The sequence below is a fragment of the Pempheris klunzingeri genome, chromosome 1, assembly GCF_042242105.1.
Source record: "Pempheris klunzingeri isolate RE-2024b chromosome 1, fPemKlu1.hap1, whole genome shotgun sequence".
NCBI classification, from domain to species: Eukaryota; Metazoa; Chordata; class Actinopteri; order Acropomatiformes; family Pempheridae; genus Pempheris; species Pempheris klunzingeri.
Window position 1 is genome coordinate 1,818,587 of NC_092012.1, and position 27,517 is coordinate 1,846,103.

Genomic DNA, 27,517 nt, shown 5'->3' on the forward strand with positions numbered 1-27,517 from the left:
TACTGAGACACTGAACAGTTGGACATGTGCATTCAAAGGTTTAGAGAAGGTCACATTAAGTTCACCTGGAAAGGTTAGAATGTATTTTAGGTTCATCCTGAGACTTCACCTGAAAGCTGAACATCCCTGACTGTTAGTGAGGAGTGTATATGGGGACATGCTAAGCTGCTCATGAGTGAATGGTGACTTCATAAGATGCCTCCGAGTAGTAGATTGTTGTTCTGAGTCTCTCATCCATTAAACGTGTTTGTTATTTGAGGTGTCTGACAGCATTATGGAGAGTATCAGCCGCCACCAGACTCTACTGACCAGGAGAATTATAGGTAAAAGTTATTTTTATTGTAGAAAAGTAGTTTGACCTTGCAGAACTCAGGAGTTGGACCTGGATCAGATAGTTTGGTTGTGTTTTTTGTGACTTTGCTGCTCTTGAGGATTAATTCAGATGTTCCTATTGGTCGTTTTGACCCCAAAATAATGCAAAAGTGGAGGCCAGGTTTAAAAACAGTGCAGTAATTATTTCTAAAGTACTCCCAGTGTGAGCCAGATCACCTCCAGCTGTGGTGCACAGGATAATGGTGCATTAACACCTGCACTAACACCTGTTTTTCCTGAGTCAGATCATACATCCAGGTACAGGTGAAGGCATGTTAATATCAGGTTTAAACGGAGTCACTCTCGCCCTCTTCCTGTCAGCTCAAGTAGGAAACACTCCCAGTGGCTCTGGTGAATTGTACGCAGTGATATGTAAAAGTTAAAACGCTGAGCGCACTGTATTTTTGTCTGCACTGTAATGTTGCTCTCTCTCTCTCTCTCTCTCTCTCTCTTCCTCTCTGTCTCTCTCTCCTTGTCTCGGGTGATCATCCAATAATAGCACAAATTATGCACAGCTGGTATTAATCAACACTGTCTAATTAGCACCTCAAAGCCACCTGGGTAATTGCCAAAAAAAAAAAAAGAAAGAGAGAGAGAGAGAGAGAGAAGCATGAGGGAAAACATGGCTGCCTGTTTCTCCATCTCAGCCGGTACCTGCTGATCTTGTAGGCCGGGTTCAGTTCCATCTGAATGTGAAGTGGCTGAGTGGGAAATGTTTCTCCTCCATCATTATAGCACCGAGCACAGATTTAGAACGGTCCCACGGCAGCGAGGGATGATGACTGGCTGCTGTGTGTGTGTGTGTGTGTGTGAGAGAAGAAACCCATCTCAGTTGTGTAAGAAGTGGCACCGTGGGTAAGACGACTCTCGGTCCGTGGAAATGTTTGACGTGCACGGCAGTTTGAGTTTGAAGCAGAGCATGTGTGGAAAAGCAAAATGTCCGCCCTCAGTTTTTAGAGCTCTGTGCCTTTTTGTTTTTTAAAAAGTGTGGCAGCAACAGATGCCGTCATGTTGCAGATAAAACTACACGGTTTCACTTTTGTTGTTCAAAGCTGATGATGTCACAGTGATGTCATCCCCTCTGAGGCCTCTGTTACAGACTTCCTGCATGAAGTTTGAATTATGCCAGAGATGCATTATGGGAAATGTAAGATCAAGTATATTTATTATGGTAATAAAGATAATAAACTAGGGATCATTTCTCTGCCTCAGTTTAAACATTCTTTTCTTGATCTTTCTTGATCAGTTTTATAGAAGTGCAATAATCAAAGTGACATTTTGATATTGATATTTATTATATTTATTATAATCCAATTAAAAACAACAGTGCTGAGTTTATGTACTAAGCTGCTTTTGAGTTATATAACCATAATATCACATATTATTTAATGCCCACAGCTTTAATAGTGTGATGGTTGAATTATTAGTTATCAATAATGTCCAGCAGCTGTTTGACGGGGCAGTGTGTGACCAGGATTACAGAAAAACTACTGACCCATCGACCTGTTAAATTGTGGAGCAGATCTGGTCTGTTGGCCTTAGTGGAGCTCTGTGTCGGCCAGTGGTGACTTCTGGTTCCACGTAGGGTTAATGTGAAGTCACTGAAAGTTAAATGAATCCCATGATGTGTGTGTGTGTGTGAGTGTGTGTGCGTGTGTGTGTGTGTGTGTGTGTGTACTACTGGGTTGTGTAGTTGTTGAACAGAAATCTTTGTGTGTACACGTTTTTACTTCCATGCTTTTGGCCGTGCTGTTATTGTGGCTGGGCTGAGAACCAAGAACACAAACACACAGTGAAAACAGCAGAATCAACATTTCAGACTCCTAAACACCCTCCTGCCAAACACAAGTTCCTCATCAAGCACCAGAACTCACTCACTTCAGTAATTACAGTTTGAATGAGGCCAACCTGTGATGCTTTCACAAAGTAAAATGGAGCCTCCTCTCTCCTCTCACAGTATTTGGAGCCTCCTCTCTCCTCTCACAGTATTTGGAGCCTCCTCTCTCAGTATTTGGAGCCTCCTCTCTCCTCTCTCAGTATTTGGAGCCTCCTCTCTCCTCTCTCAGTATTTGGAGCCTCCTCTCTCCTCTCTCAGTATTTGGAGCCTCCTCTCTCCTCTCTCAGTATTTGGAGCCTCCTCTCTCCTCTCACAGTATTTGGAGCCTCCTCTCTCCTCTCACAGTATTTGGAGCCTCCTCTCTCAGTATTTGGAGCCTCCTCTCTCCTCTCTCAGTATTTGGAGCCTCCTCTCTCAGTATTTGGAGCCTCCTCTCTCCTCTCACAGTATTTGGAGCCTCCTCTCTCCTCTCACAGTATTTGGAGCCTCCTCTCTCAGTATTTGGAGCCTCCTCTCTCCTCTCTCAGTATTTGGAGCCTCCTCTCACAGTATTTGGAGCCTCCTCTCTCCTCTCTCAGTATTTGGAGCCTCCTCTCACAGTATTTGGAGCCTCCTCTCTCCTCTCACAGTATTTGGAGCCTCCTCTCTCCTCTCACAGTATTTGGAGCCTCCTCTCTCCTCTCACAGTATTTGGAGCCTCCTCTCTCCTCTCTCAGTATTTGGAGCCTCCTCTCTCAGTATTTGGAGCCTCCTCTCTCCTCTCTCAGTATTTGGAGCCTCCTCTCTCAGTATTTGGAGCCTCCTCTCTCCTCTCACAGTATTTGGAGCCTCCTCTCTCCTCTCACAGTATTTGGAGCCTCCTCTCTCCTCTCTCAGTATTTGGAGCCTCCTCTCTCAGTATTTGGAGCCTCCTCTCTCCTCTCTCAGTATTTGGAGCCTCCTCTCTCCTCTCTCAGTATTTGGAGCCTCCTCTCTCAGTATTTGGAGCCTCCTCTCTCCTCTCTCAGTATTTGGAGCCTCCTCTCTCAGTATTTGGAGCCTCCTCTCTCAGTATTTGGAGCCTCCTCTCTCCTCTCTCAGTATTTGGAGCCTCCTCTCTCAGTATTTGGAGCCTCCTCTCTCCTCTCTCAGTATTTGGAGCCTCCTCTCTCCTCTCTCAGTATTTGGAGCCTCCTCTCTCCTCTCTCAGTATTTGGAGCCTCCTCTCTCCTCTCACAGTATTTGGAGCCTCCTCTCACAGTATTTGGAGCCTCCTCTCTCCTCTCACAGTATTTGGAGCCTCCTCTCACAGTATTTGGAGCCTCCTCTCTCCTCTCACAGTATTTGGAGCCTCCTCTCTCCTCTCTCAGTATTTGGAGCCTCCTCTCTCCTCTCACAGTATTTGGAGCCTCCTCTCTCCTCTCTCAGTATTTGGAGCCTCCTCTCTCCTCTCTCAGTATTTGGAGCCTCCTCTCTCAGTATTTGGAGCCTCCTCTCTCAGTATTTGGAGCCTCCTCTCTCCTCTCACAGTATTTGGAGCCTCCTCTCTCCTCTCACAGTATTTGGAGCCTCCTCTCACAGTATTTGGAGCCTCCTCTCTCCTCTCACAGTATTTGGAGCCTCCTCTCTCCTCTCTCAGTATTTGGAGCCTCCTCTCTCCTCTCACAGTATTTGGAGCCTCCTCTCTCCTCTCTCAGTATTTGGAGCCTCCTCTCTCCTCTCTCAGTATTTGGAGCCTCCTCTCTCAGTATTTGGAGCCTCCTCTCTCAGTATTTGGAGCCTCCTCTCTCCTCTCACAGTATTTGGAGCCTCCTCTCTCCTCTCTCAGTATTTGGAGCCTCCTCTCTCCTCTCTCAGTATTTGGAGCCTCCTCTCTCCTCTCTCAGTATTTGGAGCCTCCTCTCTCCTCTCTCAGTATTTGGAGCCTCCTCTCTCCTCTCTCAGTATTTGGAGCCTCCTCTCTCAGTATTTGGAGCCTCCTCTCTCAGTATTTGGAGCCTCCTCTCTCCTCTCTCAGTATTTGGAGCCTCCTCTCTCCTCTCTCAGTATTTGGAGCCTCCTCTCTCCTCTCTCAGTATTTGGAGCCTCCTCTCTCCTCTCACAGTATTTGGAGCCTCCTCTCTCCTCTCTCAGTATTTGGAGCCTCCTCTCTCCTCTCTCAGTATTTGGAGCCTCCTCTCTCAGTATTTGGAGCCTCCTCTCTCCTCTCTCAGTATTTGGAGCCTCCTCTCTCCTCTCACAGTATTTGGAGCCTCCTCTCTCCTCTCACAGTATTTGGAGCCTCCTCTCTCCTCTCTCAGTATTTGGAGCCTCCTCTCTCAGTATTTGGAGCCTCCTCTCTCAGTATTTGGAGCCTCCTCTCTCCTCTCACAGTATTTGGAGCCTCCTCTCTCCTCTCTCAGTATTTGGAGCCTCCTCTCACAGTATTTGGAGCCTCCTCTCTCCTCTCACAGTATTTGGAGCCTCCTCTCTCCTCTCTCAGTATTTGGAGCCTCCTCTCTCAGTATTTGGAGCCTCCTCTCTCCTCTCTCAGTATTTGGAGCCTCCTCTCTCCTCTCTCAGTATTTGGAGCCTCCTCTCTCCTCTCTCAGTATTTGGAGCCTCCTCTCTCCTCTCACAGTATTTGGAGCCTCCTCTCTCCTCTCTCAGTATTTGGAGCCTCCTCTCTCCTCTCTCAGTATTTGGAGCCTCCTCTCTCCTCTCTCAGTATTTGGAGCCTCCTCTCTCAGTATTTGGAGCCTCCTCTCTCCTCTCTCAGTATTTGGAGCCTCCTCTCTCCTCTCACAGTATTTGGAGCCTCCTCTCTCCTCTCACAGTATTTGGAGCCTCCTCTCTCCTCTCTCAGTATTTGGAGCCTCCTCTCTCAGTATTTGGAGCCTCCTCTCTCAGTATTTGGAGCCTCCTCTCTCCTCTCACAGTATTTGGAGCCTCCTCTCTCCTCTCTCAGTATTTGGAGCCTCCTCTCACAGTATTTGGAGCCTCCTCTCTCCTCTCACAGTATTTGGAGCCTCCTCTCTCCTCTCTCAGTATTTGGAGCCTCCTCTCTCCTCTCTCAGTATTTGGAGCCTCCTCTCTCAGTATTTGGAGCCTCCTCTCACAGTATTTGGAGCCTCCTCTCTCCTCTCTCAGTATTTGGAGCCTCCTCTCTCCTCTCTCAGTATTTGGAGCCTCCTCTCTCCTCTCTCAGTATTTGGAGCCTCCTCTCTCAGTATTTGGAGCCTCCTCTCTCCTCTCTCAGTATTTGGAGCCTCCTCTCTCCTCTCTCAGTATTTGGAGCCTCCTCTCTCCTCTCTCAGTATTTGGAGCCTCCTCTCTCCTCTCACAGTATTTGGAGCCTCCTCTCTCCTCTCTCAGTATTTGGAGCCTCCTCTCTCCTCTCTCAGTATTTGGAGCCTCCTCTCTCCTCTCTCAGTATTTGGAGCCTCCTCTCTCCTCTCACAGTATTTGGAGCCTCCTCTCTCCTCTCTCAGTATTTGGAGCCTCCTCTCTCCTCTCACAGTATTCGGAGCCTCCTCTCTCCTCTCTCAGTATTTGGAGCCTCCTCTCTCCTCTCTCAGTATTTGGAGCCTCCTCTCTCAGTATTTGGAGCCTCCTCTCTCAGTATTTGGAGCCTCCTCTCTCCTCTCTCAGTATTTGGAGCCTCCTCTCTCAGTATTTGGAGCCTCCTCTCTCCTCTCTCAGTATTTGGAGCCTCCTCTCTCCTCTCTCAGTATTTGGAGCCTCCTCTCTCAGTATTTGGAGCCTCCTCTCTCCTCTCTCAGTATTTGGAGCCTCCTCTCTCCTCTCTCAGTATTTGGAGCCTCCTCTCTCCTCTCTCTCTCAGAGTGCACAGTTGCAGTTTTGTCCGTGGCTTTCCCTTTGGAAAATGTGCACGCGGTCTCACTAGGTACTGAATGGGGTTAGCTCTCCAAAGGCCCGTGCAGGTTTGAGGAGGAGCGCAGTCTACAGGACAAGGTGACCCACTTACTTGAAAAAACCATTTCCTTCCCCTCTCTCTCTCTCTGTCTTTCTCTCTCTCTCTCTCTCTCTCTCTCTCTCTTTCTCTCTCTCTCTCTCTCTCTCTCTCTCTCTCTCTCTCTCTCTCTCTCAATCCTTCGCTCCTGCACTCCATTTCCTTCCCTCTCTTTAATCCCCTAGTTTGTCCTACGCTGTGGTTTTATCTCCTCTTGACTCCTTCTCTCTTTGCATCACTCAGATGTGTGTGTGTGTGTGTGTGGAAGATGGGGAGAGAACATGGCTGAAATCTTTTTACCGTTTATATGATTTTAGATTGAAGTGTATGAAAGAGGGATTTTCATATTTAGTTCTGGCCTCGTCTTTAAGGCTTTTCCTTGTGGTTTAAATTCATATTTCTGATGAGAACACTTGAAGAAGTGAAGCAACGTCTCAGGTGTGACTCATCTGACACCTCAGACACATTCATGTATGAAAAAAATCAGCAGCTTGTAGGTTTTTTTTAATCAGATTGTAAACAAACTGCTGATTTAAAAATAAAAAGAGAATGATTTTACTGATTAGATCACCGCACTCACTGTAAAACCATGATCTTTATGGGCTGGACTAAAAGCTGCACACATGACATTTGTTTTCCCGATCTATCGTTCCATCTGTTGTGGGCAGTGTTGTTATGGAAGACGACCACTAAGTGGCGCTACGTTATCATGTCAGGGACTTCAGGCAGCGCCGCCGCCGTCCTCTCTGTGGTCTCGTGCTGGATGGATGAGGCAGCTTTTATTTTTTTCAAAGCAAACAGATGTGAAATGCTTCTGGTCGACCTGACTGATCAGATATCGCGCTCACACGCTCGTCTTTTGGATATTGTTCTGTGCGAGTGCAGCTGAGTCCACGGCAGCTCCCCGTGTGGTCCGTAGACGGTCCTGTCTCTTTCCCAGAAGCCACTGCAGCTCCGTGGGTCACAGCCTGCTCATATTCTGCCCCACTTACTACTGCAAGACACGTGCCTGCTGGCCTCTGAGCGTCTCTCCTGTGTAATTGGTGTGTGTGTGTTGAATCCATATGCATGAAACTGTGTGTGTGTGTGTGTGTGTGTGGAAGCTCATAATGTTCCTGTCTAGTGTTTTTTTTTTTATTCAAACTAGTTTAAAATGTTCGATCAGCATTCAGAGTGTCTCTAAAGTGGCTTTAATCAAAGGCGAAAAGGAACTGACTGCATTCACTCCAACACTTCAATCACTTCTGCTCCAAATGTTTTCTACTTTTAGTAACTTTTCAGATGAAGGTCTGACGACGCAGTGGATAATATAACAAGCTTCCATAATAAAACCACACTGTTTAAGATTATTCCAGAGGTTTCCAACCTGTTAGGCCTTTATGAACAGCAGACTGTAGTCCGAATAATCAGAATAACAATCAGAATTCATAATATATCAGTCAGTACTTTTACTGTGATACTTTAAGTACATTATAGTACTTTTACTTGAGTAGGAGTGTTTTTTTTACTTGTTGTTTTGGTATTTTTCCTTCAGTAAAGGATCTGCATGCTCCTCTGGTTTGGACGTGATATAAAACACGTCTGTGCTTCACAACAAGAACACATTTTGCATTCTTGTGTTGCAGGTGTGACAGGAAAATAACGTACCAACACACAAACTACTACTGACTTCATGTCTTTCCCCAAATTGCCATTTTCCTGGAGTTAAATCAGAGTTTGTGGTTGTGCTGTAACGTGCAGTCCTGACCAGAGCTGTTCTCTCCTCCCCATCAGCCCCATCAGCCCCAGCAGTCACAGCGGGGCGGTCGGCACCAGGAGGAAGCTGTACAGTGCCGTTCCTGGGAGACATTTTGTGGTGGTCCGTTCGTACACCGCCCAGGCCGAGGGAGAGATCAACCTCTACAAGGGCGACAGGGTCAAAGGTGAGTCTGGGGACGCCCTTTGTTTGTTCTGCCGCTCACATGTCGTCCACAGCACAGCGTTAGCCCCGACTGTCTGAGAGCTGACTCAGTGATGTATCAGCCGAAGAACAATACTTCAGTACGTGTACTTAGTTACGTTGCACCACTGACCCCAGCCAGCCAGAGAGAGAGAGAAATATAACCCCCACCACCACCCCCGGAGGATAAATGATGAATACCAAAATCTAAAAGGCACTGATTCGCCGCTGCCTTCAGTTCATAATTGTGTCTGAAAATGAGACAACTGGAAATCAAACGGCAAATTAGCATATCTGATGAAAATGACTCCCTGAGCTCCACAGGGTCTAAACACAGATGCTGGGGGAACATCATCCTCCTCGTCTGCAGACACTTTCAGACACGCTGCAGGTCTGCAGCTTTGATGAATGGGCACAAAATACATAATTTACTGGGAAACCAAGGAGGACGTGTTTCCTGCCAGAAACAATTCAAGTCAATTGGCTTTATTGGCATGAAAGTTTTAACAACAGTGTTGGCAAAGCATCAAACATTCAAAAATAGGAAGCGAGATCTCATTTTAGGCCTGCAGAGTGGTACGAAGAGCAATGTGACAATCACACACATACAATATAGCTTATAACCTGAGAGTGTGTGTGTGTGTGTGTGTGTGTGTGTGTGTGTCCATTTATGTTGTCCATGTGTAAACAGAATATTATCATCTTTTCTTTATTATCAACAGTTTAAATTAAGTTTGGATTCATTTTTCAATTTTGGGAGAATGTGTATGATGGTGCACAAGATGTCTGGAATATTTTATATTTATGATAATAATAGTAATGGTGAAGCCATAAAATAAAAATCTTTACAAACTGTGTAATAAAATGGTTTTTCCAACCTTATAGCTTCTTGAGTGGATAAAGAGTTTACAGTACTGTAATGAAACATACTGTGACCCTAACTTTCCTTTCTTAGGCATAAAATCTACAACTGTTTTCAGGTTTTGGAGAAAAAAAAGTGAATCTCTGTGAGAATTAATCCGTTTTTTTAAGCCAAACATCTTAATTTGCCACAAACACCTTCACACAAACTGAGTTTCTGTCTCTTGAGCCTGTGAGCTTGTCGACAGTTCAGTGGAGGCCTGCTGCAGTTCACACTGTTGATGGATGACATTTAAACACAACCTCCGACAGATGTGGGAGTCAGATTTGGTTTAAAATGCACCCATGATGCACATCGTTGTGTTACAAGACTTCAAACATCTTTACTCTGACTGTTGTCGGCCTCAGTTTTGGTTGCATGAGACTTTGGAAAAGCACAAACCTTAATGATTTCTGTTAAAGTGCTTTACATCGGTCTGTTCTGCTCTTTCCTCTCTGCACTCTGTCCCCTCGGTCCAGTCCTGAGCATCGGAGAGGGGGGTTTCTGGGAAGGCAGCGCCCGCGGCCAGGTGGGCTGGTTTCCGGCCGACTGCGTGGAGGAGATCCCGGCCAAGGCCACCGAGGAGAGGAGCTGTAAGTCTACTCACTCGTGGTTGCGACCCTGACTTATTTAGGACACACTGTCTGCCGTCACCCAGTTTTATGAAGCTAAATGCTGTACGTGAAGGTTCCTGAGGCGGCGTGATGGCACGTGGCTTCTTTCCTCCAGAGCATGAGCTGCATGTGTCTCTGCTCGTCTCTTTGCCTCCCCGGGCTGCCGTGCACAGAGCTAAGCGCTACATTGCCCTGCTAACTCAGCTGTGCTCTGATGTCCTCTGGGCGCACGCTAATCAACATATCACGCCACGCTCCGTCCCCCGTAAACATCACATTTCCCCTCGTCCTTGTGATCCCTCGTGCCGTTGCCAGTGTCCGACGGTGTGCCGCTGACGGGGAGCAGGTTCTAGAAGAGGCCCGTCTTCCCTCTGTCTGTCCTGCTCTTCATCCTCTGCTCTTCTGTTCTCTGACAGTGTTTAATTATTGACATTATCGCAAAGCACAGTGTCGCTGAAGTCGACTCCCCCACACCCACCCGCGCTCCCAGTGTCCCCTGCTCTTAGGAGTATAGAGGCAATGAAAGAGGCAGATGGGGAGCAACTTCCCCCTCACTGTTTGCCTTCTTCTGGGTGGCTTATTTTAAAGCCTGACCCAAGGCCGTTGGCACAGGGAGCTCCTCTCACACTGTGCCACATCCAAACTGCCCGCAGGTCTGCCTGCAAAGAAAGCCTGTCAGAAAATGGGAGCACAGTATGGTGGCTCGCAAAGACCCATTCAAAGGCCAAGGCCACAGGCATGCATGTGTGTGTGTGTGTGTGTGTGTGTGTGTGTGTGTGCTGCAATTAGGTGGGCAGTGAATGACCTGCATGACGGCGAACAGTTGTGGCTGATTGGAGGAATAACCAGCAGCTGAGAAATCCATTTTCTGACTAAATGATGTGCCAGGTGGATGCAGGAGAGGTCGATTGGAGTTAGTGTGAGTCAAAGTGCAGCTTTTATCCATCCACCTGTGCAGCAGTCAGCTGTCGACACATCATTCATACATACATACATGCCTTTATTCCTGTCGGAGGAATACTTTGACATTTTGGGAAATGTGCTTATCTGCTTCCTTCTTACTGAGAGTTAGATGAGAAGGTGTCGGGGGGGGCGATTAGCTGAGCTCTACAGGACGCACAGCAGCACCTCTGAAGTCCATTCAAAGCCGACATTTTCTTTATTCCATTGCACAAAAATCAGTTTTGTTTTCCAAAAAATCATTATTTATTTGCTCCTCACAGGTTTCATTTGTATTTCAGTGTTTCTGCTGTTCCTCTGTCTGAGTGCACAATGACACAGTCAGTAAAGAAGAAGTAAAAGAAGTGTCTACAATGAACTCTGGGTCATAGCTACTGTAGTATTATTATTATTATAGCTAAAATTCACTTGTGTTGTAAAATCATTGGTGTTTAGTGTGACCAGCGTCTAGCCTTCATTTTTTACTCTCTTGGAACAAGTTTCAGGGAGAACTGAGCCTCCAGAAGTGAAAACCACAACATGTGTAAGGTCACTGCTCACTCACCCAACGAATTCAGTTCAGTGAACCGTGTTCACACAGGACTTTGTAATAACTGCAGAGGTCGTCTGTGATATTAATCCCCTGCAAATCTGCCATGTCCACAATTTGTAAAGTAAAACTTACATTGCAAATAACCCATAGTGTTTTCCCACACACAGAGGTCATGTGATAATACGTATCTGCCTCAGGAATCGAGCTTTGTAGTTACAGGTCATATACAGATGCTTAAACACTTTTTCAGAGCATTTCTATGAGATGACATTCTTATTCCACCATCTGTGGAATAAGGAACGACGTGGAAATCAGTGCTTAAACCCAAAAAGCACTATATTCACTGTAAATCTTATTAAATCCTTCATGCGAGAAGGAAGCTGAATGTGTCTGTATGTGTTTACAGTGCTGCTTTAATTCTTATTAGAGTGTCACCATCTAATTAAACTGTGTGTGAACAGTTGGTATCTGATCACAACTGATCACATGAATATTATAAATGCAGTGAAAACAACAGAAAAAAAACCTTTTTACAGTTTAACATTTGACTCAAGGTTAAGACGAGAGCAACAATAGCCGAGTTCTCCCCGTGCAGCAGGAAACCTTTTATGTCTTACCTTTTCATCCCATCAACCTCCACACACACACACACACACACACACACACACACACACACAGGCATGCTGATTTAACTTAAACACCTTTAGCGTCTAATCCCTCTAATTCAATAGATGTGATGCAGCAGGATTAAGCCCTGCTCAGACATGCTTTGTTACGGTTCAGTTTTGGACCCTTGAGAGCACTTGAGGATCTATGTATGGGAAACACATGAGAAAACTCTCTCTCTCACACACACACACACACACACACACACACACACACACACACACAGCATGCCCTGCAGACTGAGGTGAATGCTGACAGTAAACCTTGAACCTCACTGAGCTAGCAGCAGGTTTGTGTCTGCGTATGTTTATATTCCAAAAACCAGACCAGCTAATTAAAGAGAGCTGCGCTGGTTCGCTGTCTCACTCCTGTTAGCTGTTAGACTCAAAGTGGACTTTAAAGAAACAAGGATGAAAACTGCAGCAGCAGAACCAGAGACATCGTCCTCGTTATTCTGATCGCTACCTGCGGCACACATTACCCACAATGCAACCCTACGGCCATTAGATCTGCAAGAGATGCTGAGGGGTGGGGCTGTGTTTGGCTTCACATACTGCATGTGTGTGAGAGAAGTTACATTACTGGACACACACAGCCGACCCAGAATGCATTGCATTTCTTCAGACACTTGGTCAGCATCATTAGCATCAGTCAACATGTTGACCAGAGGAAGATCATTTATATTAAACGTACATTTTGTATCTGAGTGCAGGCGCCACAGTGTACACACACCTCACTGTGATATCATTACAGCGTGAACATGTTTGGACTGTGAATTAAAATAAATGATGCTTTTAACCCACTGGGGACGAAGCAGATCACAGTAAACAATGTATGAGTCCGTGCTTTAATTAGCGTCGTTAAAGCCGTCACCCTGAAGCGTCTCACTTATAGTTAGCCAGTGATGTACAGAACTGTCTTCCTGTCTGACTGTTTCCTGCCACTGGCTGAGCACTTTGTTTATACAGCACCTTTCAAAACCACCATTACAAAGTGCTTCACCAACACAGATAAAGAAAAGAAAGCAGGAGAACAATCAAATACAGATGCATATAAAACAGCTAAAACTAAAGATGTAGTAATGGATAAAAGCATCACTTAAAATAACAGAAAATCCAGAGAATCTAAAAAGGCCTTAAATCCACAAAACACGTGACTTTTACCTTCACATCTGGCACCAGAAGCACAGCAGGAGGCAGCAGCAGCACCTCAGAAATGTGGTGAGTGTTGCAGGTTTGCAGTGTTTCTGGGATGCACAGTGTGTGTGTGTGTGTGTGTGTGTGTGTGTGTGTGTGTTGGTAAATCTGTTTGTCACATCTCACTCTCTGTATTTACTCGTCATGAAAAGGCCTCAGCTGGCCCCCAGGGCTGGTAATTATTGTAGTAATTGGATATTGCAGCTGATCTGTTGGGACTGAAAGAGATGATATAAAGCCAACAGTGACATTTTTAATGTGCTTAGATGTGAAAGTCCGTTCAGTCTGAGCAGTGACAGACAGTTTAATGGTGTAATAAAGTTTGACAGGGTCATGGGTCATTTCAATAATAGTCCACATTTTGTTGTAATCTTTGGGTTATGTGGGAAGTAAGGAGTGTAGGATATTATCTGTACAGCACCTTTTGAGACAAGGATGACCCCCACCAGGTTAACTGCATGCTGCAAACTGCAAATCATGTTGCACCTGGATGTCTGGGCCTCCTTGACCCGTGTGGTAAAAACACACATCAGGTAGTTATGGTTTGGCGTTCGTAGCTCTGTTGTGTCGTCGTCTTTGTGTCCTGTTGGAGTCGCAGCAGCTTGACTGGTTGTAACATGGATTTAGAAAGAGAACTGGATGTGACGTTGGAGGCAGGACCTCGTTCACTCCTGTGGAAGCTGCTCAGCGTCACATGAAGCCAAACAAATATACTAAACTTCTCAGGTGTGACATGATCTGGATCTTCTGTCTTTTTGGGCCCAGGGGCTTCACACGACGGACGCCAGTGTTGTAATTACACAGTTTGGTCACTAAGTCAAAGTAGCTTCACCTTCTGGGGTCCCAGTGCAGATTATTTAGGGCTGAAGCTGAGATATCTTCAGGCCAGCATGTCTGCAAATAAACAGAGTAAAGGTGGATAAGCAGGATCGACCAAAAAACAGACCAGTGTCAGGTGATGCAGGTGATGCAGGTGATGCAGGTGATGCAGGTGATGCAGACATGTCAGCCTCTAACAGGTAACGATGATGAGGTCGGACTGACGAGCATCCCAGTGCGTCAAACCTCCGTCTCATTCTCACATCACGTCAGGTGCGATACGAGCGAAACAAAGTGAGGAGAGGAAAAAAGAAATAAAGACCTGAAAGGAACACACACACACACACACACACAAACAGCTGATTGAACAAAGACACTAATATAAATGAAGGCAAACGTGTATATACACCCAGTACTTTATGTTCACATTCAGTTCTGCATATGGACACACACACACACACACACACACACACACACACACACACACACACACCATGCATGCACCATCTCTATTGATCTGTGACCATAGAAACCATCTGGTTGCAGTCAGACAGTAGTTGCTAAGGAGAGTGACTATGTGGTGGATATACTATTCTCTCTCTCTCTCTCTCTCTCTCTCTCTCTCTCCATTCCTCTAAATGTTTTATTTTGGAAACAAAAGCTGCAACACATTTTTTTTTTTTCATCTGTCAGTTGATTTACTCCCAGCCGCATCCATCCATCCATCCATCCATCCATCCATCCATCCATCCATCCATCCATCCATCCATCCATCCATCCTTCCTCCAGTTTGACACTGTGGAGATCAGAATCAGGGGGAGAGAGAGGGAGAGAGAGAGAGAGAGAGAAAAAAAAATGTTCCTGCAAAGATGACAAGATCTAAGCCGGATCAGAAGAGATGGAGTTTCTGTGAAAGTGTGACAGCTGGTGTGAGAGAGTATGTGAAGGACTGGAAGAGAGGGAGAGAAAAGGGGGAGGAGAGGGTGCCGAGTTGGACAAATAGATGAGACAGACTCAGACGGGAGGAATCTTCCCTCTGGAGGTCGTGTGTGTGTTTAAAATGTACTTGTTAATATAAAATGACACTGCTGTCTTTGGTGTGCAGAGGTGTATATATGTTAACACGGCTGCACCTTACAGGTGGATGATCACAATGCTACAAACACCTTTTAGAAGTTGCAGGTTAAATGTTCTGGTCTGGTGTTTCTCTGTTTATTAGCCACCCTCTGGTACCCTTGTTTTAATTAATGACACACAAAGCCAGAGAAGCTGCTCTGGTGAGTGTGTTTTACATTAACATGGATTAAATGTGAAGGGTGCTGCTCCCCCCCCCCACAGAGAGTCATCACCCAGCGCTGCACCTCTCCGCTCTCCCGGCTGTTTTAGCATCTTTCAGCTGGGTGTTTTGGTGTTTCGGCGCAGTAGCTTGGCTCTTATCAGCCGGCAGCAGGCGGCTGTTTTCAGCTACGAAGCTCTGATAAACCCACCGTACGCTAGCAAACAGCAGAGGGAGCGAATGCTGGGATTGAATTTGTCAGGTGGCCAGAAACACGACTCCAAATGAATGCTAATGCCGCCCCGTGTTTGCTGACATGTTTGTGCTGTCGACAAGGTGATGTGTCAAATTTTATTTGCAGTTTGTTCTTCCCACGAGTGGCCTGAAAATCAGTTAACGCAGCTTTGAAATCAGTTAATGTTGGAGGGTAAACAGGATTAGTGTACGACGATACAGCTGACTGGTCATTATTACCATCAGGGCTGCAGCTGTGGGCAGAGGATGCACTGGGACTGTCCTCCTGCTGTGGTTTGAGAATTATCTTAGTGTCTGTCAGGAGCAGAAGTCATAGCAGGTTGATGTTGTTGAAGCACTGGAGCTCTCTGACTGAGCAGGTGTAACTTCTCCTTTAGGGATGCTGGACATGTGTTTTCTTACATGTTATACTGTCTAATTCATGTTATACAGCTGTACCAGGCCTTATTATATTACTACATTCCACCTTATTCTGTATCTTCTATCCCATATTATAATATACTATGATATATATAATGATATATACCTATAATATTTATTCTTTGGCATTTGTTGTTTTTGTATCTTTGCACTTTTATGGTTTTGTTTCACTTTTTTGTGCTTTGAATTTTGTTGTATTTATTTACAATGACAATAAAAGGAATCTAATCTAATCTAATTTAATGACAACACAGTGGCTGTGTGTGAAATAGTTCAACCTAAAGCAGCATGAAGGTTTGGACTAACACACTCTTAATTTTGTCTCTCAGCCCACTGATGATTAGTTTCCTGTTGAACTAGCAGAGCCTGATGACTTTATATTCATCTATATTGAATGTTTTTGGTAACATGATGCTGTGTGGTCCGCATGCTTACGTCTCTGGGTTCTATGTTTTATCCGGCTGCAAGACAAATAATAAAAAATGAGACTGTCTTACTCTGCTGCTGTTAGTCCTCGTTCTACTGGCGTAGAAACTCTTCCTATTGAGTTCTTACCTTCTCTATTTGACTGTATTTGAGTCCTTTCTGCTGTCTCTGCCCTTTGGGGATCAATAAAGGGTCATCTTGTCTTAATCCTCTCCAGAAAACTGTCAAACAGGGTCCATCTGGCCGCGTCGTGAGGAGGCAGCTGGGACAGAAGTGTGTCGAGGAGGTGTTTGTTGAGGAGTAACAGCTTTTCTGTCCACAGGACCTTTATCCTCCCAACAGCAGCGATTGATTTGCAAACTGCTGTTGGTGGTAACAAATGGGACGTGAATATTGATGTCATTCTGCTGTGTCCTGGCAGATTCCCGAGCGGACCGTGCCGACAGACGGAAGCTCTTCAGACACTACACTGTGGGCTCCTACGACAGCTTTGATGCCTCCAGGTGAGACCTCACACAGTTAACTCTCTGTCCTGTCCCCATAAGTTAAAGACTAAGCTTTTGATTGATGCTAGAAATGAAATAAAATCTACATACTGTTTGGTGACAGACTGCAGCTTCAGAGTGAAACCTCTCCTCTGTTCTTGTGGGCAGAGCCATAGCTGGAAGAAGGAGGATTTATCAATCCCGTCCTTTCAGCTAAATGAAATGTCCCGTCTAATGATACCTGACGTTGAATCCTGAGGTTTTCACCGGCTGAAGTTATATTCTTCCCTGCTCCTCTGTTCTCTCCTGTCACATCCACTTCAACACAAGCGTCATTAGAGACGGAGATAGATGCGTACTCTCTACTCTCTGTTTGTGTGTGTGTGTGAGAGAGAGAGGGAGCTGAGATATGAAGCACTTGGAGTATATTTGCCGTTGAGAATGAATCCTGTTTGGAAGAATCAGTCCTACAGGTGAGCTGAATGTCCTCACAGGTGCAAGAATAGGATCTCAGCAGGTCGTCCGTCCGACATCAGCTTTTAACCCCTAAAATCCGGCGGCCTGCAGTCCTGGAGGGAAACATGTCGTCCCTGCAGAATTACAGAGAGCGAAATGCTGGCAGATTTACACAAACTTGTAAAAAAAAAAGTGCATTAATAAGAGATGAATGTCTGAGTGCTGAGCAGTCAATCCTCGTTTTATCATCTTATCTGCTAATGTAGGATTGGTTATGAAGACACTGGAGCTGTAACTAATATTTCCTCATCAATATTGATTCATTGATTATCAAATCATTTCCAACAGTAGTGAGTCAGAGTTAAAGCCTTCACCTGGCTGGTTTTGTTTGACCAGCAGTTCAGAGCCCAAAGACATTAAAGCAGAGAAAAGCAGCACTTGGTCACATTTAATAAGAGTGAACCAACCACACACACCCTTCGTTCAAACCTGGTACCTACATTACCCACAATGCAGCTCCACTGGTGTGTTGTGCTAGTAGCAGCTAATGTCGCTGTCGGCTGATTCAGCTTCCATCATCAGAGACACCGTGTGCAGGAGACACACAGTAGAAAACACACCTGATAGTGGAAACTCTGCAGCATTCCCCTTTAACCCTTTCATGCATAGAGGTCACTACAGCGTACAGCTATTCAAAAGCTGTTTTCTTTTTGAGTTTTGATGGTGTAGTTGCACATCAGCCACTACAGTGGAAGCTACTGCATCATCTCATACACTGACTGCTGCCCAGTGGGAAGCCACTGCAAGTGAAAAAAGAGTGAAACCAAGATGGCCGACAGACAGCCAGAAACACCAAGTTGCTCATTTCTTTCTGTTCAAACCTTCTAGAAAAAGAGACCCCTGAAAAATATGGTAACATCTAAAGAGTCATGCAATTGCTAAATTTTCCAAGTATTGATTTTATATTGGGAGGAAATTATCATTAATCACATGTCCACTGAATAGTCATTGCATCACTGGCTATATTTGAACTACCAGACATGTAAATATATCTTTATAAAATTTGGGTTAAAAAAAAAAAAAGTTCAAATCTTGTTTTTCATTATCATAATTCATGCATGAAAGGGTTAATGATCAGTCCTTTATCAAAAATAGTAAAAATAGTATAATAATAATAAAAATAGTATCTTTTTCCAGTGATCTTGTGGAGTGTGGAGCCACAGGAGTTACTCATTAGAGGTGCAGATGTATTGGGGTGGAAGGGTTTGCCCTCCTGACTCCAGGTTTACCCACAAGATTCTTTCTTTCTGGGTATTAAGTGGTGTGTTTTTATATCCAGCAGGTGGCAAAACATGGAATAAAAGAGAAAAAGTACATTTTTTTTATTCCACTTCTTCATTTTTTGCAGTGGACCTGAGTACAAATACACAAAATGTACAGTACTTAGATTTGTTTCCTTCATATTTCCACCACATTACATTTAATATTCAGTTTGATATCGTGCTCTTTACCCCACTGTGTTTATCTGACAGCTTTAGTTACTAATGACTTTGCAAATTCAGTTTTTACATACGAAATATAAGCTTATAAAACCTGATGCACACAGTATGTAGAGCAGCTGAAGGTGGCTCTTTACAGCTGTGGTGTTAAAATGTAAATAAAATATGTGAATTAATAGAAAATAATCCTCATGTTATATAGAATTAGTACCTTAAAGTACATTTTACACATGATAGTTAGTGATAGAGTTAATCCTAGACCGCTCGCTCCGCCTGTACATCATTAAATCATTTCTTTAGTATCAAAACCAGCCAAAAAAGCTCAGTTATCTCATTCTGCCAACCTGGATGGGGAAAGGTTCACTGTAACTAGGGGACACAAAGGCCGTTATGTCACTGCACCACTGCAGGACAAAATGTCAGGCCCTCAAAGTAAAATGTGGAAATGTGTCCGAGGCCATGAAGGACAGAGTGACATTACCGCCGCTGCTCTGCTGGACTTCCTCTGGCTGGACTTCCTCTGGCAGGACTTCCTCTGGCTGGACTTCCTCTGGCTGGACTTCCTCTGGCTGGACTTCCTCTGGCTGGACTTCCTCTGGCTGGACTCGGCGAACACGCTGGAAGGTGTTTTTCCAGTAAGTGTCCAAAGTGGGTCAAGGTGAACCGGCTCCACCGTCTCCCACCCAGCGCAGTGACGAGCGCCGGTTGGCCCAGTGTGAATTACGGCGTCGACTAAAGCCCCATGTGAGTCCAGAGATCCAGGGGAAATCTGCGATGGAAATGAAACATGAACCTGGATATAGACTAAGCCGTGACGATTTCGGTCTCCCTGATGGAACAAACTAGGATTTGTACGTTTCTTGTGGCTCACATGCGGCCCTCCCTTTACTCTTTAATGATTCATTATTGTTTTTTAACTGGCAGAGGGTGCCGCTGCATTTTGCATGAGGCAGGAACTTTCCTGGTCTGTGTGTTTATGGGCAGGAAGAAGGTGCCAAACAGCAGTTTGATCTCATAAACCGAACTGTGAGCGGCACTAAAATATCACCGATGGTCCCAACGGACAAATAGAAGCGTTCAGATATATTCACAGCAGACGTATCTGGAACATGAGCCCTCCTCAGAGCCAGGTGCTGCAGCTGTTTCAGAGGAACAGGAACCAGCTGCTGCTTCGCTCTCTTCTTCACGTCACCGACAGCCGCCTGCTGATGGGCTGGAGGAGGTCACATGATCAACAGATCCTCTTGTGACATCACAAAGGGAGTTGAATCGAAACGGCGTGTTTTCATACACATTTACTAAGAGATGAAGCAGCAGAAACAGATCTTTTCTCACAGTTTGAGGATACAAAACACATCACAGAGTGCATTTGACATAGTATGGGACCTTTTATTTCATTTCCTGTGTTTCATAATCATGTTAACAGATGGTTGGACCAAAGCAGTTCTTTGAGAGATATTGTAGACAAGAGGTAGAATCCTAAAAACAAAATCTTTTCTCTCTCGTCCGCCTCGTGCCTGTTGGACAGATTTGCTTCAGTTTTAGTCAACACAGCCTCTTAACACCGGCCCTCACGTTTTATAGCAAAACTCTTTATAGCCAAAACCAAAAGAAGGGAACGTTTCTCCCGTCCTGTGAGTTACGGCTCAGATTCTGGTCCCACCTGTGTGCACTGATGTTTCAGATACTCAGGATTCTTTATGTACAGATAATTTAATCTATAACGTTTTGATAGGTGACGTCATGTAACTGCTCTTAAAGGGTGCTGTGCACTCCAGCTGCAATACTTTATGTATTCTTGGAAAACATCCACTTTATTGATGTAGACGTCAACATTAAAAACATATAACTTATAACGACTTCATCATTTAACATCTTGACTCATGACTCCTACAGCGTGTTAAAGTGAGAGCACTTCTCTCCAACATGGTCCCAAGATGTTTAGAGACAAACACCTGAAAATAACTTGTCATACAAAGAGAAAAAGAATGACAGGGTTTTCTTGTTAATACACTTTCTGGCTGCACAGAGAAGCAGAGCAGGTTTTTGTCACAGTGGCAGCGACGTGTTGCTGTAATAATGTTTCCATGTGTTTGCTGCTGACTCTGCGCTGCACGTCCTGATGATGGTGGACGACTAAAAGCTTGACTTGACAGTTCGAACTTTTGCACAGAGACAGTGTGCATGCAGGAGCTCTCTCTCTCTTTCCCATTACTCTTCAAATCTGACTTGTGGACAGACAATCCCTCCTTGCTGACTGAGGCTGCAGCGGGGTGAGGCGGAGGAGGAGGAGGAGGAGGAGGAGGAGGAGAGCCAGATGTGGATTTTTTGTACATGATGCATCAGCTCTCTGCCGTCTGAGATAAAAAATGCTGAGGATGCTGGTGCCCCCGGGAGTCGTCGCGGAGCCACGCGGCACTAATGGATGCGTGCAGAGGACTCTGTGGCATTCAGAGCGAGCCACGGAGAGGTTAGAAAGCTCTGACAGATTATCTGGCTTCATTTTCTCCACCAGCCATCAGTCAGGTGGTGGAGGAGCTCGATGACTGTCCGGCGTCGAGTCTGACAAACAAACGGACGACGCATCGCATACAGAACCTCTCCTCTCGACTATAAATACACCGCGGCCTCCCACGGCGGAGCTCAGGCTGAGTTAGTGTGCTCCCTGGGGGAAGCTTTCACTTCATCCCATACAGCCTGTCGAACAGCATGTCCCACTTCCTGCACGCTCCACCTTGTTTTGACAAAGCAGCCTCACACCGCCGACCCCCCCCCCCTCTCTCGTCACTTGTTGAACACGACGACGCCTTCGACAAACTGTCAGGCACCTTTTTTCAGATTGGGGTGATGGAGGTACGCCTACTTTGGGCCAGAGTGTGTGTGAGTGTGTGAGGGAATGCTGGGAGATAACCTTCAGTGTGTCAGCAGTGCGGGCCTTCTTCCTCTCTAGACAGATTGCGTTGCTAAGGGAACTGTTGCTAGGATGGCAGTCGCACCTCTCTCTCCTTCTTTATTCTCCCCCCTCTCTCTCTCTCTCTCTCTCTCTCTCTCTCTCTCATCCCACGTGTCTCTTCGGTGTAATCCCTGCACCTAATGCAGGCTGAATGATGCACCTTTTACAGCAAACACCTCCGGCTGCAGGAGCAAACTTGGCCTTCAAGTTGCACACACACACACACACACACACACACACACACACACACACACACACACACACACACACACACACACACACACACACACACACACACACACACACACACACACACACACAGCTGCTGCCGGCACTCCACTCGGCCTCACAACCCCACATGACTCTGATCAGTCTCGCCGCACCGAGCCCGGCCATGATTACTGCAGGAAATGAGAGCTGGAGCGTACCATTTCATACATATTCCCTGAAAAACGAACACCAGTGAGGTGGGGAGGGGGAGGGAGGGGGAGGGAGGGGGGGGGCTGGTCCTGGTCGACGTATTTTGAGCCAAAAGTAAGATGTCAGATTAGACAGCTTAGCGTCAGAGTCAAACTTCAAGAGGTGCCCTTCATTTAGGGGTAATCCTCTTGTAGTGGAGAAGCTGCACCACCATATGGAGGATTCCAGGAAACAGGAGACGTGCCGTCAGATGCATTTTGTAATAAGTGCATTTAAAGCTGCAGCTGCAGGCGAACTGGTGTTTGATGGATTCATTACAAAAAGCCAAAGCTGGATTACCAAACGGAGGAGAGTGGACCTGGGGGGCCCCGAAGGCTTCACATTCACTGCTGTTTGGTCATTTGATGAGCAAAGTTTTTGCCCCTGAGCTCCCGAAGGAATCAAACCATGCAAATATGGAATCTGTTACAGCAGGAGGGGACATGCTGACAGGTTTCTTTACCTGGAAGAACCAAAGTGGTTCCTGTAACTTGATGAAGCCGTGAAGTGACGCCAGCTGCTGCTCACAGAGGAGTAAATTAGATCTGTTGGAGTGGGAATGTCAGTTAATCAACCAGGTCGATGAGAGCGTCAGGGGAGCAACCAATCAATCAACCAATCAATCAATCAACCAACCAATCAATCAACCAACCAATCAATCAACCAACCAACCAACCAATCAATCAACCAATCAATCAACCAATCCAACCAACCAACTGGTTAGTCAGTGACTTAGGCACACATCGGACCATCGCCTCACCCTTTTCCATTGCTGGTCACACACCTCTCACCCTGTTCTCCCCCTCTGCTGCCACACACACACACACACTCTCTCTCACTCTCTCACACACACACACACACTCACTCTCTCTCTCACACACACACACACACTCACTCTCTCTCTCACACACACACTCACTCACTCTCTCACACACACACACTCACTCACTCTCTCACACACACACACACACTCACTCTCTCTCTCACACACACACACACACTCACTCTCTCTCTCACACACACACACACTCACTCACTCACTCACTCTCTCGCTCACACACACACTCTCTCTCGCTCACACACACACACACTCACTCTCTCTCTCACTCTCTCACACACACACACACACTCACTCACTCACTCTCTCACACACACACACTCACTCACTCACTCTCTCACACACACACACACTCACTCACTCACTCACTCTCTCGCTCACACACACACTCTCTCTCGCTCACACACACTCACTCTCTCTCTCACTCTCTCACACACACACACACACTCACTCACTCACTCTCTCACACACACACACTCACTCACTCACTCTCTCACACACACACACACACACACACTCTCTCGCTCTCTCACTCTCTCACACACACACACACACACACACACACTCACTCACTCACACACACTCACTCACTCACTCACTCTCACACACACACTCTCTCTCTCGCTCACACACACACTCTCTCTCACTCACACACACACACACACACTCTCTCTCTCTCTCTCTCTCTCTCACACACACACACACCCTCCCCAGCAGGGCTTCTGTATCTGTGGTTGCACATTGCAGAGCACAGCACACCTAGACATCCACACACACACACACACACACACACACACACACAGTCTGCTGCTCGCTCCCTCCCTCCCTTCCTCTCTCTCTCTCTCTCTCCCTCCCTCCCTCCCTCCCTCCATCCACCCCCAACCCGGCGAGCTCCAGCCTCCCTCCCCGCCTCATCATGAGCCATTAGCCGCTATCGCCACCAGCCTGATGTCGCTTCTCCTCGACGGCGCAGCTCTCCCACCCCGCCGGCCGGAGCCTCCCCAGCAGCGGGGGGGGTAACCGCTGCCGACCCGCGTCTCCGCGCAGGAGAGGCGGCTGACAGGCTGCAGCTGCAGGGAGGAGCAGGGGGGAGCAGGGGGGAGGGAGGCGCGCCTCTCCCGTCGTCGTCTCCTTCTTTTTTCCCCCGCTGGGTCGTTTGTTCCGTGGAGATGCTGTGGCCGGGCTGCCGGGGCCGCTGTCATACCGTCTGATAGCGATAGAAGCCGGCGAGAGGAGGAGGAGGAGGAGGAGGCGGAGGAGGAGGAGGCGGCGGAGGAGGAGGTGGTGGTGGTGGGGTGGGGTCGGGGTAGCCCTGCCCTGCCCTGGCCGGACTAGCTCTCCTCCAGCAGCATGAACCTCCACTCGGGCAGGGCGTCCGTGGCCATGCTGCGGATGATGGGCTGTGCTAACGGGCGCTCTGCTCGGCATCTCCTCCACAGTGACTGCGTGGTGGACGAGAAGACGGTGGTGCTGCAGAAGAAGGAGAACGAGGGATTCGGCTTCGTCCTGCGGGGGGCAAAAGGTAGGGACATCTTTCACTCACTTCTTCTTCTTCTCCTTCTTCTTCTTGTGCTTTTGGCTGTGCTTGTCTGTGTCTTTTCTTACCCAAATCAGCAGCAGCCTGTTTTGACACCCCCCCACCCTCAGGGTTCGCAGGTTTACCCACTTGTTCTGTGTGCTGTGCAGGATTAAGTGGGGTTTGTGCAGTTTGGCTCATCTCAGATCAGTCAGAGGAGGCATGGAGTGATGCCGTAGCCCCCCCCCCTCCACCTCCCACCTCCCACCTCTGACAACAGCATGCAAAAACATGCAAATAAGTTCTGCTGCTGAAAATTACATTTGAAACTTTACATAAACCTGTAAACCCCCCCCGTTCACCCTCACACCTAACTAGGAACACGTCTACGTGGTCTGCAGCAGCAGTGTCAGGTACAATGTGATGGCATGTGATGTTGTCAGGGATGCAGTCGATGGTAAAAACCCCCCTCAAACCTGTGTGTAACATGTTTTACCCCCACCCGTTTCATAACGGATTAAATGAAGGTTTGTTTGCCGCCCCCACCGTCATCCACGTCTCCCCAGGACTTGTTGTGATGAGGCAGGTTGATGTTTCACCAGGCCGTGAGATTGGCTCTAAAAATAGCCAGATTGAGCTGCTGCGTCGGTTTCTATGACGATTCTCGCCATGTCATAATCCACGTTGCATTCCACAACTGTGGGGTGCTGCTCGATTGGTCTACGCCATGGTTACTGTCCAGAGGTGAATCTAGTGTATTCATGTTCCCGTTTTTGAAGACACATTCAGGGAGAGAGAGGGGGAGGGAGAGGGAGGGAGGGAGGGAGGGAGAGGGGGTGGAGGAGACGGAGAGAGGGACTGACATGGAGGGAGAGGAAAGAGGGATTTGGCTTGAAAAACAAGAGGAATGTTCTAGTCATTCTGACACACTCTGCTATCACCCCGGGGGAACTGACCCAGCCGAGCTTATCCTGCACGGGGGTGAACACACACACACACACACACACACACACACACACACACACACACACAGAGGCATGCAAACATGCACTGATGCTCGAGCTGTCACATAAGCTTACATCCTCTTTTGCTCTCTGCGTTTCTGCCGTTTTTTTTTTTTTTTTTGCTCCCCATCCATCTCTCGGCCTCCCTCCCTGCCTCCCTGCCTCCCTGCCTGCCTCCCTGCCTCCCTCCTCCTCCGTCTCTTTCTCCGGCTCCATGTCACACACACACAGGCGGACACCTAAAGAAACACAGTCATCACAATCATGTAAATACCCCTGTGAAACCTCGTACGTGCTGCCGGACCGTGTCTCCCAGTAGCTGGGTGACTTATACGAAGTGTCACTTGTCACCACTGGTTTTTCCCAGCCGCAATATTTTTTAACCTCCCCGAGAGGGAGGAGAGAGGGGGAGGAGAGAGAGAGGGAGGGAGGGTGGGTTGAAACCATGTGTGGGGAGTTTGGAGCCATAGTACAGTACTGGAACGCAAGGCAGCAACAAAATGACAAACTAATCACAAATTAATATGTTTTAGTGTGCGTTCAATCATCTTTTTTTTATTTAATTGAGCTTTGAAGAGTTCCTAAAAGCTGTGAGCCTTCCAGTGGAAATAACCAGGAGGGTGTCTACCCTCAGTAGTGTGGAGAGCTGGCACTGAAACACTCTGACAAACTCTGAGGCTTGCTGACTTGTTCTTTATTTTGGAGAAATCCTAATTTAGCTGCAGCACGGATGCCTTCGTGTCTTATTTGTGTGAAGAGAAAGTGGAGTTTTGTAGGAAAGTGTCTTCCTCATATTGAGCTCTTCAGAGATGTATCGTTGCAGCCCAAACTAAACCCCCCCTGCTCTCCTCTCAAGCTCCGTCCTTCACTGAATATCCTAAATAGACACAAATGGATGCTTAAATGTGCAAAGAGACTCTTCAATGTTTCATGAAAACCCCTGTAAAAGGCAGCAGACAGCGGTTCCCCACTGACACTACAGTCGTCCGTTAAATACATAATGTTTGCCTCATTGTGCCGAGGACCCACTGCCCTGCATGTGGCAGAGGCCCGACACACCTGATCCAGAGGAAGGGGCCGCGACTCAGGTGTGTTTGAGAGGAGAGCGTCTAAACCCTGCAGGGCTGTGGCTCCCCAGCACGGAGGATGGTTAAAGGAACTCTTTGGGAATCACGCTTGTTGACTGTCAAACTCAGAATCAGACACGTTTGATGTCCTGCTGAGTTTCTGTGTGTGAGGACTAGTTAAGCCGAGCTTAGCTCAGAGACGGGGAGCTTCCATGAAAAGTCCAGCTGTCATATTTAACTCATCTGATCTCGTTATTTAGCAAATTAATCTCTCAAAGTTCACCTGTTTGTTGGGCTCAGCACACCTGGCTGTCTGAGGTCAGAGGTCAGATGCTCGGCGCTTTTTTTTTTACCCTCGATGTGACGATGTGAAATATAAGTGATCTTAAATTCATTTGTATTCCTATTAATGTTAAATATGTAGCACAGGACAGTTTGGAAGGTGTTTAACTCCTGCTTCCAGCCTTTGTGCCGTGCTAGAGGCTAAACTCCTCCCAGCCACGTTCACGTTCATCTAATTAATAGAGCGATATAAAGGATCTTCCAGGTCTCTCTCTGTAGGGATCCTTTCCATGATGCTGTCACACACTTAGAATAACACTCTGAGCCTGTCAGTGGATCAAACAAGCTCTTTTAGTGGACCTACTGTTTTCACCTGTTTATGTCAAAAATAGGTTTAAAAATGCAGAATTCACCCTTTAATGGCACCCAGAATGTTTCCCTCACATTGTTTCACTGTCTGCTTGGACTGTATCTATGCTGTGTGTGCTTTATTGTGTCGTGCAGCTGTTACTGCACTTTCTCTATAATCCTTTTCCCTTTCTGTCCCCCCCCCCCCTTCGCTGTGCAGCGGATACGCCCATTGAGGAGTTTACGCCCACACCTGCCTTCCCGGCCCTGCAGTACCTGGAGTCGGTGGACGAGGGAGGGGTGGCATGGCAGGCCGGGCTCAGGACGGGGGACTTCCTCATCGAGGTAAGAGCTGTTTCTGCTGTGCCTTCATGTGTGTGAGCGGGTCCAAAGGATGAATCCTGACGTTTTGCTGTTTGCACTAAAGGGAAAAGACGTGTGTTTACTAACACCTGCTGGCTTTGGT

At 46.8% G+C, this 27,517-nt stretch overlaps 1 protein-coding gene across 1 annotated transcript in view; it reads left to right on the forward strand.

Moving 5' to 3' along the window:
• Positions 1–27,517, forward strand: part of LOC139219884 (SH3 and multiple ankyrin repeat domains protein 2-like) — a 134,754-nt gene that overhangs the window by 65,966 nt on the left and 41,271 nt on the right. The window contains exons 11-15 of the mRNA XM_070852268.1: positions 7,923–8,062; positions 9,460–9,573; positions 16,566–16,647; positions 24,274–24,356; positions 27,272–27,396. Coding sequence (XP_070708369.1) covers positions 7,923–8,062; positions 9,460–9,573; positions 16,566–16,647; positions 24,274–24,356; positions 27,272–27,396 — 544 coding nt within the window. The remainder of the gene's footprint in view (positions 1–7,922; positions 8,063–9,459; positions 9,574–16,565; positions 16,648–24,273; positions 24,357–27,271; positions 27,397–27,517) is intronic.